Below are 17245 nucleotides of genomic sequence, written 5' to 3' on the forward strand. Positions count from 1 at the left end.
CCCTCCAACGCATCACTGTTGAAGCTGAGCGTTTGTGTATTGTCGCAGACTTCCCTTGGAGAATTATATAATGTAGTGGACAGTTCGACGCTGAAAAATAGTCTAATGGTGCAACAGCCCACAATGTGATTGATAATTCCATAGCTATAACCAACTATGTAATAGATAATAGGTTCTACTCATTATAGATTTAATACAAAAAATACTAGGTCCAGAAAAATCATTAAGGATATTAATTTTGCAAAGGGGGCTTTATTTCCAATAAAAATAGTTTGAATGTCTTTGCCTTTAAGTATGCCGATAAATGTATTGCTTAAATCCTTAATCTAGAATTCCTGCTGGCATGGTTTTCCTTTTATCTAACTTTACTATTAAATCACTTAACTAAGGTTACAGATGAGATGGTCAGTCTGAGTCATTGAATCATTATCCCACTCCATCATACATAAATAGATCTAATCACCTAAGATTGAGGTACTCATAAGACAAAGTGCAAAGCAAAATGTGAGCTTTTATCAGATCTCAACAACTGAAAGAGATTATTTTATAATACACCATTTTAAACATGGTGCAACTACAATTTTGGAAAAAGTTCTTGCTTTTTTAACATTATTCAATTATTAAATTTTCAAGCAGCAGTGTCAAGGGTCCTGACTGATAGTAACAGCCAAAAAGATAATAGATAATGGACAGAATTTCACTTATGACTATTTATTTTGTGCCAAATATTAGCAGTCAGGAGCTGAATTACATTAAGATTGAGATTCCTGATGTCTCTTCAATATTGTTGTCTATAAGCCATGAGGGCAATTGACTCATTACAACTTCAGGAATAGCTCAATGATTTAAAGCCAGAATCATCTCAGCAGTCTTATTCCATCAGCATCAGATTTCATTTATTTGCTTGTTTGCCAAAAATCCTCAAATCTAATGACATCCACTGGTTAACAATTTGCTCTATTGTTTCCAAATGCTTGTACTTCCTACTGTGGATTAAGTAATATATTTGAGATAGGCAGGGGTTATTGAAATATTGCAAGCATTTATCACGGTTAAATATTGAGGTGGGAGAAATGGCAAGAAGCAGTGATCATTTTGTTGGAATGATGTAGCTCTCAAGACTTGTATAAGTGCTCCATTTGGAAATTTTAAGGCATTGTTAAAGAACTTCATAAAGCGAGAGATCTAATAGTTGTATGGAAGCAGAAAACAATAAAACTTTCTGCAAGATGTATGGCAAAGAAAATGTAGAGTACAAGGTTGTCTTTGACTATCAGCACTAATAGTGTATATATTGTCTGGAAATATGTTCTGCCGCATTGACATTGATATCAATATAGCTGAGTATATTGGAAATGCATGTGTAGTGGTTAGGACAACCATTAGTGAACAGTTGTATGTGTCCACAAAAATTAGTCTCAGGTGCTGGAGGAAGGAGGTGTTAGTGGATCTGAATGCAATGCACCTCTTTCTTTTAAGTGCAGACCAATGCCAACATAAATTCAACAACCTGAAGTGGGTAAATAGTGAAACACACTGATTATGTAATTTTTTTTTCCTTGAGCACCTTGGACAGCAACACACAATTCACCATACTAAAAGCAACAGAGAATGTGAATCATAAGTGGATAAAGCATGTATAGCTGATGAGTTTAGAGATGCATGGATGGGGAAGAGCGAGCTGAAGTCAAATTCAAAAGCCAGGTTTATTGTTAGATGCACAAGTACATATATGCAGAGGTGCAACAAAAAATCTTACTTGCAGTAGCATCAAAGGCACAGATAAAGGCATCCATTAGTCTTGCGAGACCACGGATCTGTGCCTGGAAAGTCTTCACTCTCCAGGGCACAGGTCTGGGCAAGGTTGTATGGAAGACTGGCAGTTACCCATGCTGCAAGTCTCCCCTCTCCACAACACCGACGTTGTCCAAGGGAAGGGCAAGGGCCGATACAGCTTGGCACCAGTGTCGGCGCAGAGCATTGTGTGGTTAAGTGCCTTGCTCAAGGATACAACACGCTGCCTCAGCTGGGGCTCGAACTCACGACCTTCAGTAGCATCAAAGGCACATAGCATCACATAGCAGTATTCACAGAAAAAAATCAACATAATTATACATAATTTTTACAAGGAAATAAAAACAAGTCCAGTTTAGTGCAAAATGGTCAAAGTAGTCAGTGTTTGCTAAACTGTAGTGCTAATGATACAGCATTTAATGTTGAGTGTACCTACGGATGCAGATTACTAGGCTGACCAGTTTGCTTCTGATTGCTGGATTTTATGTAAATCTGCATTAACAACTCTACAGTTCAGAGTGATTTGCACTCTTTAGTTGGTCACTACTGAAGATGATAGTTCGGGTCAATCTATATGGAAGAAAAAAGGATACAGTACAGCTTTAGGGAAGGAATATAACAGTTTTAAATACTTACTGAATATAGAGTTTCTTACAAGGTATAAAATACTTCATGAATGAACAGAGTAAAAATGAAAATAATGGCACTCCAAGGTTTTACCTGTTAAATTTGATAATCTTTTTAGGTTTCTTTTTCTCATTAGAAATACCCTGGGAAGTTTTAATGAATGGCTTTCGCTGTTGTTAAGAATCCAGAGAAACAGACATATTAGTTAAATAATTCTATCGTAACTGCAGCTTTACACCACAATAGAAGCCAGACATATCCCTGTCTCACATTGAAGGCTATTCTTTCCCATATCCATCAAAAGCATTCTGTGTTGAGGCAGCTTGTCATTGCTTTCTGTAGCATGCCCATTACTTGTGCTCCCCAGATGGCCTGCGCTGTCCCAGAAATGAATTGAAGTGCTAATATCAGCTGAAGATGACAAGTTGCTGAGGCCCATCACATAGTATGGAAAGTAGGCTATGGGAATGTTATTAGAATTCAATAACAATAAGGCTGTTCCTCCCATAACCTGTTCAGAATGAATCATAGTGTAAGCCAGGACTAATGCATGTCAAATGAGATATATTCCAATGATGAATTGAGCTCACAAATATGGAAAATATTCTCCTATAAAACCCTAATGGTTCAGTAAATTTATCTAGTAAGCAACTGAACCATGTTTCTTAGATGTGCCCCAGACCTGTGTTCAGTGAGCTGATGAGTATCAGTGTAACAATGACATTACTAAAACATGACCTGCTGAATTTGGTCTTCATATATCAAAGTATTGGTTACAGGAGTTGGAATGTTATGTTGAAATTGTACAAGACATTGGTGAGGCCTAATTTGGAGCATTATGTCCAGTTCTGGTCAACTAACTGCAAGAAATGTATCAATAAGATTGAAGGAGAAAATTTACAGGGATATTACCGAGACTTGAGAATCTGAATCATAGGGAAAGGTTGAATACGTTAGGACTTTATTCCCTGGAGCATTAAGAGAATGAGGTGCGAATTGATAGAGGTATATACAATTATGAGTGGTACAGATAGTGAAAATTCTACCTGCATTTACCCTAAGGTTGTGTGAAACTAGAACTAGAGGTCATGGATTCAGTGCGAAAGGTAGAATGTTTAAAGGGAACATGAGGGGGATCCTTCATCACTCAGTGCGTAGAACCAGCTGTCAGCGTAAATCATGGATACAGGTGCTATTTCAACACTTAAGGGAAGCTTGAATAAGTACATGGAAGGGAGAGAAGCGCAGGGCTATATTCCAGCTGCAGGTTGATGCGACTGTGCAGACTAACAGTTCAGCATGGACTGGATGGGCTGAATGGCCTGTTTCTGTGCTGTAGTGCTTTATGACTCTGTAACTACATGAAAAATATAGTATATTAGAAAAATATAAAGCTTGCATTTCTTTCCAGAGCAACATCATTATTAAGAATGCTTTAAAAAAAAAAGCAGCCTGCTGGATACAATAAATTTCTTCGTCAAATTTTAATGTACAGAATACAACTACTTTTCAAGAATCAGATGATTTACTCTTTGTCAAGTCAAAACAAGATTATGCACATTCATTTAGTTATTAAGACACCCAGTGTGGAATAGGCCATTCTAGCCATGCTGCCAGCAACTCAGCAATATAACCCCGGCCTAATCATGGGACAATTTATAATGTCCAATTACCCTACTAACTGGTACATCTTTGGACTGTGGGAGGGAACTGCAGCACACGCTTTGCATGGGGAGGACATACAAACTCCTTACAGAGGACGCCAGGATTGAACTCCAAACTCCAACACCACAAGCTGTAATGGCATCCCACTAACTCCTATGCTATCATGGCACCCTTTGCACAAGTATGGTGAGGAACAGATATCATGAAAAGCTTGTTGTAGGACAGACACATAGGTTCAGATATAGGTTCCTTGTCTCTCCAATGCCATTTCAGTGTTCGCTTGTTATAAGCTGCAAGTTGGTTGAAAAAGTTTCTTTTTAACAGAGATCGCAAGTTGAAATCTAGTTCCAGAGTTGAATTCATATTGGCTTCTTATTCATCCCCAAATATAATCCTTGCACTGGTGGTGACTGTGGTTTAAGGTTTTAACAGCCTAAGCTCTGAAATTTATTTGCAAACTTTTCTGTCTCGTATTCCTTAATAGGCTGACAAAATAAACATTTTGTAAAATAAACATTTACCAATTGGATTTCACCAATGGACAGATAGGTAGCATGCAAATCTTCATTTAGAGAAGTTAATTGCAAATTGACCATCAGATATGAAAGGGAATCACTGTTGGACCTCAGATCAGTATCGGAAAGGATAGAAGCCCAGTGTATGCAGGGGCTGAGCTCTATTAAACTGCATGGCCAGCTCTAGGATTGCTTGGAGCTGTGTGAAGTAACACATGAATCTGGATGACACATGAAGACTGCACCAGACTCTGAATTACTGCTCAACATTATAGTATATTTCTTCTATAAATGACAATACACAGATCACTAACTCATTTCAAGTTCAAAATCCAATACAAGGTAAATTGCAACTCTTACAATTATCCGTGTAATAAGAAAATGCTACAAACACACTGAAGGTACTTCTGCTAACATTTTCCACTTGTTATTCAAACAAAATTATAATTACTAAAGAATGAATAAAGACTTTTCTACTCCACTGTATGCTGCCAATGATAAGGATTCCTAATCCAAATTATTTGGAAGGTTTGTTCAAGTATTTCCACATATCAGTCTCTGGGGGAGAAAAAGAAAACTAGACCATACATGACTGGCTGGATAAGGAGAGTGTGAATAGGGATATAAAGACATCATATGCTTTGTGTCAGTCTCATTCTGTGCAACATTTTTATATATTGTAAAAGGGGTTTAATTTTCTATTTCACATACCTGACCTGTTCCAGAGTGGTACTGACAAATTAGTGGTAGTTCTGAGCATGTCCAACAAGCATTGGACTAAGTTTCTACAGAGTCATACAATTAGGATTATTATTTCCAATGCAACATTAAACTTCCATATTTGATGCTAACCCCTATTGACAGCAATGGATCTGGGTTTGAAAGGGTAAACAGCTTCAAGTTCCTCCGCATCCACATCACCAAGGACCTCACGTGATCTGTACACACCAGCTGTGTGGTGAAAAAGGAACAACAGCGCCACTTCCACCTCAGACGGTTGAGGAAGTTTGGTATGGGGCCCCAAATCCTAGGAAGTTTCTACAGGGGAATAATTGAGAGCTTCCTGACTGGCTGCGTCACTGCCTGGTATGGGAACAGTACCTCCCTTAATCGCAGGATTCTGCAGAGAGTGGTGCGGATGGCTCAGCGCATCTGTAGTTGTGAATGTCCCATGATTCAGGACATTTACAAGGACAGGTGTGTAAAAAGGGCCCGTAGGATCATTGGGGACCCAAGCCATCCCAACCACGATCTATTCCAGCTGCTACCATCCGGGAAGCAGTACCGCAGCATAAAAGCCAGGACCAACTTCTTCCGGGACAGCTTGTTCCACCAGGTCATCAGACTGATTAACTCACGGTGATTTGAGTGTACTCTATATTACATTGACTGTTCTATTTATTATAAATTACTGTGATTGCACATGGCACATTTAGATGGAGACACAACATAAAGATTTTTACTCATATATGTGAAGGATGTAAGAAAAAAAGTCAATTTAATACAATTTTAGTTCAGCTGCAACACCCAGATTAAAAAAGGTGGCATTGTTTCCTCAGGTACAGGATTTGAAAAGGGTGGGACACAGCCATAATGACCTCCTGGAAAAATCTGAAGTTATTGATATCTTCTGTCTGCATCAATAAATATGGGTCTTTACTATTTGTTAATATGTTAATATGAACTAATATGTTAATATTAACAACTTTGTTAATATTTATTTACTATGTATCTAACAAGCCTGATAGAGTTCTTTGAGGAGGTGACCAGGCATATAGGTGAGGGTAGTGCAGTGGATGTGATCTACATGAATTTTAGTAAGGTATTTGACAAGGTTCCACATGGCAGGCTTATTCAGAAAGTCAGAAGGCATGGGATCCAGGGAAGTTTGACCAGATGGAATCAGAATTTGCTTGCCTGCAGAAAGCAGAGAGTTGTGGTGGAGGGAGTACATTCGGATTGGAGGATTGTGACTAGTGGTGTCCCTCGAGGATCGATTCTGGGATCTCTACTTTTCGTGATTTTTATTAACGACCTGGATGTGGGGGTAGAAGGGTAGGTTGGCAAGTTTGCAGACGACACAAAGGTTGGTGGTGTTGTTGGTAGTGTAGAGGATGGTCGAAGATTGCAGAGAGACATTGATAGGATGCAGAAGTGGGCTGAGAAGTGGCAGATGGAGTTCAACCCGGAGAAGTGTGAGGTGGTATACTTTGGAAGGACAAACTCCAAGGCAGAGTACAAAGTAAATGGCAGGATACTTGGTAGTGTGGAGGAGCAGAGGGATCTGGGGGTACATGTCCCCAGATCCCTGGAAGTTGTCTCACAGGTAGATAGAGTAGTTAAGAAAGCTTATGGAGCGTTAGCTTTCATAAGTTGAGGGATAGAGTTTAAGAGCCATGGGGTAATGATGCAGCTCTATAAAACTCTGGTTTGGCCACACTTGGATTACTGTGTCCAGTTCTGGTCGCCTCACTATAGGAAAGATGTGGAAGCATTGGAAAGAGTACACAGGAGATTTATCAGGATGCTGCCTGGTTTAGAGAGTATGCATTATGATCAGAGATGAAGGGAGCTAGGGCTTTACTCTCTGGAGAGAAGGAGAATGAGAGGAGACATGATAGAGGTATACAAGATATTAAGAAGAATAGATAGAGTGGACAGCCTCTTCCCCAGGGCACCACTGCACAATACAAGAGTACATGGTTTTAAGGTAAATGGTGGGAAGTTTAAGGGGGATATTAGAGGAAGGTTTTTTACTCAGAGAGTGGTTGGTGTGTGGAATGCATTGCCTGAGTCAGCGGTGGAGGCAGATACACTAGTGAAATTTAAGAGACTACTAGACAGGTATATGGAGGAATTTAAGGTGGGGGGTTATGCGGGAGGCAGGGTTTAAGGGTCGGCACAACATTGTGGGCCGAAGGGCCTGTATTGTGCTGTACTATTCTATGTTCTATTAATGAAATGTACAAAAGTAATTGTGTGGAGAAACTGTATAAAATTTTTTATGATTATATTTTCCTTTTGCTAAATGGTGAAGATGGGTCAAGCATATTGAATAGTAACAGAATCATCTCTCTTCCGTGCCCAAAATAAATCACCAGTTCAAAAAATGAATGCTGTAGTATTACAACAGAGAAAGGAAACCTTTTCTCCAGAGATGGTAAAGTGTGTGTTCTTGATTTTTTTTCTCTGGGAAATTGATGATATTTTGTCACTCCAGGTGGTTAACTAAATGCATTGCTGGTGATATGAAAACTAAGAGTTAAAAAAGAATTTAAAGACTAACCTAATTTACACCTTTTCATCTTACTAGATAACACTGACATGGCATTTAGCACTAACAAAAAGAACTGCTCAAATTAATAGCAATATTTAAAGACATTTATTCAGAGCCTCTTCCTGAATTTGAATAATGGTTAATTATTTCCAGAACGTATTGTTTGTGATTTTGAGATTTGTAAATTGAAATTGAAAGTGAAACAAATTGTCATACAGACATATCCTATTTACTCATTTCTAAGTATTCTTTGTAGATGCATTCAGCTTTCTTTGAATTACCAAATTATTTGCAGTTGTAAAATAATGCACAAAATCCTTCCTCTTTTGCTAGTTCTGTTTCTTTACCAACATGAATTTATTACCGTTAATGTGTATGAATATAAATATATTAAATATTCACAGATTTCCTTTAAATAGTTTTCACATTTACACAAACCATTATCAAAATTCAAAATAGCTCCTTACTTTAAAATGTTGAATAATGGTTTACGAAGTATTGTTGGCAGACTTTTAGGTTTGATGTCAGTTGTATTTAATTAAATTTATGAGTTAATCGGCACAGTAACATAAAACTGAAGCTACCTGCAGTAGTAACCCCTTGACCATTTGAGCTTGCTCTGCCATTCAATACAATCATGGCTCAGCATCCAATTTCAGCGTCCTGTTCCTAGCTTTCTCTCCATATTTCTTAATCCTTTAACTCTAAGAAATACAGTACATCAAATTCCTCCTTGAATATTTAATTATTTTCTTTCAACAGCTTTTTCTGATGGAGAGTTCCACAGGTTTACCACCCTCATGGTGAAGTAAATTGTCAGTAAATTGTCCTCAGCTCTACATTGTGACTCCTGGTCCTGGACTACCCTGCCATCAGCAACATCATTCCTGCATCTAATCTGTCTAGTCCTGTTAGCATTTGTAAAATTTCCCTCTCAAACATCTAAATTCTGAGAATGTAAGCCCAATTGACCACTTCTCTTCATACATCAGTCCTGCCGTCCTAGGAATTAGTCTGTCGACTTTTGCTAAAACTCCCTCCACAGCAAAAACAACCTTCTTCACATAAAGTCCAAAACTGAACTCAATACTCAAGGTCGACACGACAATACTCAAGATCTCCCAGTGGCCACACATTTTAATTCCACATCCCATTCCCGTTCTGACATGTCTATCTATGGTCTCCTCTACTGTAAAGATGAAGCCACACTCAGGTTGGAGGAACAACAGCTCATATTCCGTCTGGGTAGCCTCCAACCTGATGGCATGAACATTGACTTCTCTTACTTCCGCTAATGCCCCACCTCCCCCTCGTACCCCATCCGTTATTTATATAAACACATTCTTTCTCTCACCCTCCTTTTTCTCCCTCTGTTCCTCTGACTATACATCTTGCCTATCCTCTGAGCTTTTTCCCCCCCTCCCCCTTTTCCTTCTCCCTGGGTCTCCTGTCCCATGATCCTCTCATACCTCTTTTGCCAATCACCTGTCCAGCTCTTGGCTCCATCCCTCCCCCTCCTGTCTTCTCCTATCATTTTGGATCTCCCCCTCCCCCTCCCACTTTTAAATCTCTTACTAGCTCTTTCTTCAGTTAGTCCTGACGAAGGGTCTCAGCCTGAAACGTCAACTGTACCTCTTCCTAGAGATGCTGCCTGGCCTGCTGGTTTCACCAGCAACTTTGATGTGTGTTGCCTCAATACTCAAGGTACTTCCTTAACAAAGCCCTATATAAATGAAACAAGATATCCATGCTCCTCTCCACTTTTTAGGGTATTGTCAGCTTTTTCTCCAATCCAATGGAATGACTCCAAAGTTTAAAAAATCTTGGAAAATACCCACAATTTTTAGGGCTACTCCTTTAAGCACCATGGGATACAGAATACAAGTGTCCTCCACTTTTTGAATGTTCACTTTACGAAACCTCGCTGTTACGAAAGACCTACATTAGTTACCTGTTTTCACTAACAGAAGGTGTTTTCACTGATACGAAAAAAGGCAGTGCGCCCCGAGCAGCCAAGCTCCTCACCCGGAACTACATTCTAGCCGGCATTGCTGAAACACGTGCCTGTGAGCAGCCGTTTCTGCCGAGAGCGCTTGCGCGAGATTTTCGCTAAGGTGGACAGTGCGGCAATGATTGTAGAAAAGTATTTCTACTTTATATAGGCTGTGTATTTATCATATCATTCCTGCTTTTACTATATGTTACTGTTATTTTAGGTTTTATGTGTTATTTGGCATGATTTGGTAGGTTATTTTTTGGGTCTGCGAACGCTCACAAATTTTTCCCATATAAATAAATGGCAATTGCTTTTTCACTTTACGACGTTCCTGCTTACGAACTGTTTCAACGGAACGCTCTACCTTCGGATGGCGGGGGAAACCTGTATTAGGCTTCAGGAAATTACTGATCTTTGCATTACCTGGAATCTCATTAACTGTAAATGACAATTCTGGTACTCCACACAATTTCTATCATGGTTTTCAGCAAAATAACACCAGAACTACTTCAGGCACAAAACATCATATTTTACAAAATAGTAAAATAGTACCATATTCTGTAATTTATTATAAGTTAACAATCTTTCCTTTTTAAATAATTACAAAAAATTATTAATAATTCTGTAAATCATTCACATCTGAAAAATTGAATTTTATTAATGTATACAATTATTTGAGGCAATTTTTAAAATTTCTGCAAGTTAACTTAAGTATTTACAAAAGTCTTAAATTAGCTCAGCCTATTATATTATCATCATGCATATCCATCTTTTGAGCTCATACCTCGATTTCAAGTCAATGTGTCTTCCATAATTTGCTGACATACATTGGGCCCCAAGTTTTATCCTTTTCAGGCACAACTAACAGTCCATGCTGTACACCTTCAGCGAATGTAAAGCTATGAACAAGGGAACATGCCAAGTCTGTTAAATCCACAGTCTGAACGTTGTCACAAGAATTCAGGAGAGAGGCCACAACATCATCATTTTCTGCTCGAGATAGTGTACATGTAGAATAAACCATCGTCCCTCCAGGACACAACACCTCAAGAGCTGACCTGCAAGTCACCAGTAAAAGGTTACGTCACATAAGTTATGTCAAATGCATAATAGAAATTGAAAAAAAACATTATTTTTGTCATTATGCAATATCTTTAGATAAAGAGTTCTCTCTATTGGGACATTCTAAAATGTGTTTCAAGTCATGCCATAGTACATCTCAATCATTCTGGCTCTATCAATATTAAACCACAGGTAGATATACTGAAAGAGGTTGGAAGTAAATATATATATTTTAAAATCAAGCGAACTTAGAGTTTGTGTCAGTAATAAACTAGAAAATTTAGAAGACGTTTCATTTTAAAGATTTTTCCCCAAATGAAGTTAACATTGTGAGCTTATGCCACATACAAGTTTCACAACTGTGCATTGCTGGCTGTTGTCTAATGAAAGTAATCCATCAAGAAGAAAATTGTGGTTTCAGTTCTTCTGGATTATTTTTAGAACATCTTTTTTATATTTGCATAATTTTTACCATGCATTGCTTTAATTAGGGGCTTAACAATTTAAAATAAACAGATTAATATCAACTGCTGATCAATGTGAAAAATGTAGACTTAAGGAAATGAAATGTATTAAGTAGCACAAGAAACATAAACAAGAGATATATACCACACGTTTACAATTTTAGATCAACCTTTTAATAAACATGCATGGGCTTCTTAATAGCATTTTTCAATCCAGTTTAAGCATTCCAATTGTGGAGCCTGAATAACCATTGTTGCTTGGATGTAAATGAAACAAACCTTTAAATTTTCTTTGACTTTTGAAGCAATAGCTGTGTTACTAACTCTGTTAGATACACATCAGTTTAGAATACAAAATTAATTACCATTAAGGTACTTCAGCATGCTGAAGACATAGGATTTGACATGTAACAACATGTAACATATCAACCAATGGAAAAAGTTTATATGCAATTAATTCCATTATTAATATTAACAATAAAATGGCAATCATCTGAAATAAATCTCAAAGTTAACTATTCTACCAGACAGTGTAGTATTTGGAATTTTGCAGTATGCAGCTCTCCATATAAATCTTCTTCTAAATTAGTTTCTGGAATTGTGAGTTGCTGAAAAACAACCAATTAAGTAAAAAGGAGCTGATTCAATAAGGGTATGACATTATCTACTGGAAACTAGTTTCCAGTAAAGGGTGACTGTGTCAGCATCACTGTTAAGCATGTATTAGGATGAAGTAATAAATGTGTTGTAGGCGACAAATTTTCAGTCAACAAAATACACAAATGTAGCAAAACATTCACTTCAAATAGTATGTGCTGCAGCAAACAAGTTTATTTTGATGATTTTAAAAATTGTATAAATGTGAGCAAATAGTTTTGGTAACACATTTTAAAGGAGCAGTCACTTGGTTAAATTTTGTCCACATTTTTACCACTGTACCTGAAAAATAGAGCTACTTTTGTACAATTTATAAAGCATGATCATTCATGTTGCAAAAGCTAGAAAAGTATACATAGTTCAATAAGACACTTTGTTAGGAAATTGTTTTACTTTGCTTACTCTGATTGTTATTTCCATTGATTACAAAACACTTTTAAAGAATTGGTATTTGAATTTTAGTTATCATATTTTATCTTTTCAAGTCCCTAATTGGGCACAAACGCATTGCAGAAAGTAGTTTCTGAAACAATGTGATGTATTTTTAGAGTTGATATCCAAAGTATACCAAAAAGTACTGTCAGAATAGTGCCAATTCAATGTAATTGAATGCAGACATCCCACCTCTCCTGGAAGTCCCGGGAGTCTCCGGCATATCAATAGTGGCTCCCCGACGCCCAGAAGTTATATACAATATCCCAGAAATAGAATTTTTTGAGAGGGAATTTTTTGAGACGTGCAAAGGAATGGGTCCGTGACCCATTTGTGAATGTCCCCGGTGAATCGTCCATGTCAGCGTGGGAAGAAGATCAACTCCTCGAGCTTGCAAATGACGATGGGCTAAAAAGTATGTTTGATATAACATCTCTGCCGGCATTCTGGATCAAAGTCAAGGCTGAATATCCTGAGATAGCCACGAAAGCACTGAAAACATTGCTTCCATTTCCAACATATCTCTGTGAAGCGGAGTTTTCTGCAATGAATGCAACGAAAACTAAATTGCGGAATAGACTGGACACAAGGAACCCCCTTCGAGTATCACTGTCTCCCGTCAACCCTCGATGGGACCGTGTTATTGCAGGAAAACAAGCCCAGGGCTCCCACTGATTCAGCGATATTGGTGTGTTGCAATGATTTTATATGTTCATATGGGGAAAATACGTGCTGTGTGTTTAATATCCAATTGTTACTTAAAATGTTATGATGCGATTAACTTATCACCTATATTCCGGTTGTGATTAACACCCCCGCCCCCCGTTGGCTGGTCGGCAAGAATATTGTCAATATTAAAGCAGCCTGCAGTGCAAAAATGATTGCAGACCCCTGCTAAGTAGACCTATCAGTTTTTTCTGTGGGCGGGCTTTACAGTTGACCTCAAAAATAATGACAATGTTGCTCACTGCACTGTTTGCAACAGTAATTTTTCTATTGCCCATGGTGGGTTAAAATGTAAAAGACATGTTGTGGTGAGTTTAACAGGCATCATTCGTTTATTAGCATAGCTAACATTATTTAAACTAGCTGGCTGGCTGCTAAGGAGCTACGCTATTGATGTTCTACTTGATGAGGCCAAGCTCCCTGTAGACTTGCTTTAAGTTGTAATAGAATAAACATGATAATATAAGTACATATTTTAATGTCACATTTTCTGCATATACCAAACTTGGTTTACAGATTAGACAAAATCACTGAACAAAGTATTACATACACCCTTGGAGGTCGACCGTGGGGTGGGGGGGGGGTGCTACCTCCCTGAAATGAGTTTTTGCAGGGTGGGACGTCTGTGAATGGGTGATCTGTTGTTTAGTTCATAAGAGCATTCAGCCAAAATGGAATTATTTATATTTGAGGGTACCATCTTTCAATAGTCAAATAATCAGTCACTGCCTGGACCTCCAATATTCTTTTCCCCGCTTTCAAATTGTTGACTGCTATATCTGACCAAACATTCTTTTCAGATACACAAGTGAAAAAATTCTACTTTTGATGGTTAGTGTCAATCATTGTCACAGCAGTGGACCAACCGACTGCCATGATTTTTTGGCAACAGATCTTCAAATATAACTGTAACTGACAGCAGACAGCATCCAATTTGCCATAAAGTTGGATATACATTCCTTCAAAGAATATTATTCCAACAGTCATATTTTATATGTAAAAACTAATGCTATCATTGAGTATCTGCTATTTCTAAATGTTTATTGTTTTAAAATGATTATGAACTAAGCTGATTTTGTTTTTTTATCTTTAAAATTATTAGTCAGAAAATCTCTCTGATCAACAGTGCCACCTCATGGAAATGTGCAGAATTTGGATACAAACTCAGAGCAATTAAAATTTGATTCCTAGAAACCCAAATTCAGAGGCTGTATCACACCTCTAACATAACCAAGTATTACATTTTACCTGTACAGATTTTCAAATCTTCTGCAGAATAGATTTAATTTTACTGGGGGAAAAACTGAAAATGGTAATTTCAAGGCCATTGTTTCAACCTTTACATGTGACATGCAGAAGAGCGAGAATAAGTTCTACTAGCAGTCATTAGATAAAGTTTATTGGAATCTTTCAGCCCCAAGTTCAGGTAGGTCACACCAGAATATTATCCATTTGTTTTAACTGTAGGCAAGGCTTGCATGACCAGTGGTAGTTCAATTATAGCCCATTACAACACAGGTGGTAAGGACGTCAGTGTTGTAGCGTGGATGAAATCACCGGAGAGACAGAGTCACTGGTAGATAAAAAGCAGCTTCTTTGTTCGACACAAGGTACAGTAGGCATCTTACGGACGGAGACGCTTTCCGCAGAAAGGTCTGCTAGTTAACTGTGGGCTCAATGTGACTTCAACCAGGTTACCATGGCTAGAACACTGCCCAACTTCACGCAGTATGTGAGCTGTACAACCCGAGGGGAGAGGACTCTGGATTTGATGTGCGCTAACGTTAAGGACGCATACAGCTCCTCTCCCCTCCCCCCACTGGGAAGGTCAGATCACAACCTGGTGCATCTAAAACCCTACTACCTGCCTCTGGTGGAAGAGTAAACCTGCAACCTTGAGGACAGTGAGGAAATGGTCAGAGGAGGCTTATGAGGTGATCCAGGGTTGTTTTGAGGTGACAGACTGGCAGGCACTCTGTGAGCCACATGGAGAGGATATTGATGGGCTCACAGAATGCATCACTGATTACATTAACTTCTGAGTGGACTGCAATGTTCTGACAAGAACTGTCCTTTGTTATTCAAACAACAAGCCATGGGTGACAAAGGACATTAAGGACATACTGAACGCTAAAAAGCGGGTGTTTAGAGATGGAAATAGGGAGGAGCTGAGGGCAATATAGAGGGACCTGAAAGCCAGGATCAGGGAGGCTAAAGACAGGTACAGGAGGAAGCTTGAGTGGAAACTCCAGCAGAACAACATGAGAGAGGTCTGGAGGGGGATGAGGGCCATCGCTGGGTTTCAGCAAATTAGCAACAGAGGAGCTGAAGGCAGTGTGGACAGGACCAACGAAATTAACCTGTTCTTTAACAGATTTGATATTGTGACCCCTGCCCATCCCCCACGTGAGCCATCTGTTGTCGGCCCCCAACCAACACATATTCCACTCTCCCCTCCTACCCCTCCTCACAGTCCCCCACCCTGCTCTCATGACTATACCGCTCCCCTACATGAAACCACCACGATGGGCTTCATGGCAGAACAGGTGAGAAGACAGCTGAAACGTCTCAACCCAAGCAAGGCTGCAGGACCGGATGGTGTCAGTACCAGGGTGCTCACAGCCTGTGCCCCTCAGCTATGTGGAGTACTTCACCATGTATTCAACCTGAGCCTGAGGCTCCGGAGGGTTCCTGTACTGTGGAAGACGTCCTGCCTAGTCTCTGTGCTGAAGACGCCGCACCCCAGCGGCTTCAATGACTACAGAATGGTGGCATTGACCTCCCACATCATGAAGACCCTGGACAGACTTGTTCTGGAGCTGCTCCAGCCTATGATCAGGCCACACTTAGATCCCCTCCAGTTCGCCTACCAGCCCCGACTAGGAGTTGAGGATGCCATCGTCTACCTGTTGAACCGTGTCTACGCCCACCTGGACAAGCCAGCGAGCACTGTGAGGGTCATGTTTTTTGACTTCTCCAGTGCGTTCAACACTATCCGCCCTGCTCTGCTGGGGGAGAAGCTGACAGCGATGCAGGTGGATGTTTCCCTGGTCTCACGGATTCTTGATTACCTGACTGGCAGACCATAGTACGTGTGCTTGCAACACTGTGTGTCCGACAGAGTGATCAGCAGCACTGGGGCTCCACAGGGGACCGTCTTGTCTCCCTTTCTCTTCACCATTTACACCTCGGACTTCAACTACTGCACAGAGTCTTGTCATCTTCAGAAGTTTTCGGATGACTCTGCCATAGTTGGATGCATCAGCAAGGGAGATGAGGTTGAGTACAGGGCTACGGTAGGAAACTTTGTCACATGGTGTGAGCAGAATTAACTGCAGCTTAATGTGAAAAAGTCTAAGGAGCTGGTGGTAGACCTGAGGAGAGCTAAGGTACCGGTGACCCCTGCTTCCATCCAAGGGGTCAGTGTGGACATGGTGGAGGATTACAAATACCTGGGTATACGAATTGACAATAAACTGGACTGGTCAAAGAACACTGAGGCTGTCTATAAGAAGGGTCAGAGCTGTCTCTATTTCCTGAGGAGACTGAGGTCCTTTAACATCTGCCAGACGATGCTGAGGATATTCTACAAGTCTGTGGTGGCCAGTGCTATCATGTTTGCTGTTGTGTACTGGGGCAGCAGGCTGAGGGTAGCAGACACCAACAGAATCAACAAACTCATTCGTAAGGCCAGTGATGGTGTAAGGATGGAACTGGACTCTCTCATGGTGGTGCCTGAAAAGAGGATGCTGTCTAAGTTGCATGCCATCTTGGTCAATGTCTCCCATCCACTACATGATGTACTGGGTGGGCACAGGAGTACATTCAGCCAGAGACTCATTCCTCCGAGATGCAGCACAGAATGTCATAGGAAGTCATTCCTGCCTGTGGCCATCAAACTTTACAACTCCTCCCTTGGAGGGTTAGACACCCTGAGCCGATAGGCTGGACCTGGATTTATTTCATAATTTACTGGCATAATTTACATATTACTATTTAACTATTTATGGTTCTATTACTATTTATTATT

General features: G+C 39.7%; 1 protein-coding gene across 1 annotated transcript in view; it reads right to left on the minus strand.

Moving 5' to 3' along the window:
- Positions 1-1587: 1587 nt before the first annotated feature.
- Positions 1588-17245, minus strand: part of LOC140198686 (tRNA (cytosine(34)-C(5))-methyltransferase, mitochondrial-like) — a 38904-nt gene continuing 23246 nt past the window's right edge. Inside the window, exons 4-5 of the mRNA XM_072259705.1 lie at positions 2515-2591; positions 1588-1595 (exon numbers count right to left, since the gene is read on the minus strand). Of these exons, the coding sequence (XP_072115806.1) occupies positions 1588-1595; positions 2515-2591 (85 nt within the window). The remainder of the gene's footprint in view (positions 1596-2514; positions 2592-17245) is intronic.

The sequence above is a fragment of the Mobula birostris genome, chromosome 6 (assembly GCF_030028105.1).
Source record: "Mobula birostris isolate sMobBir1 chromosome 6, sMobBir1.hap1, whole genome shotgun sequence".
In the NCBI taxonomy this organism is placed as follows: domain Eukaryota; kingdom Metazoa; phylum Chordata; class Chondrichthyes; order Myliobatiformes; family Myliobatidae; genus Mobula; species Mobula birostris.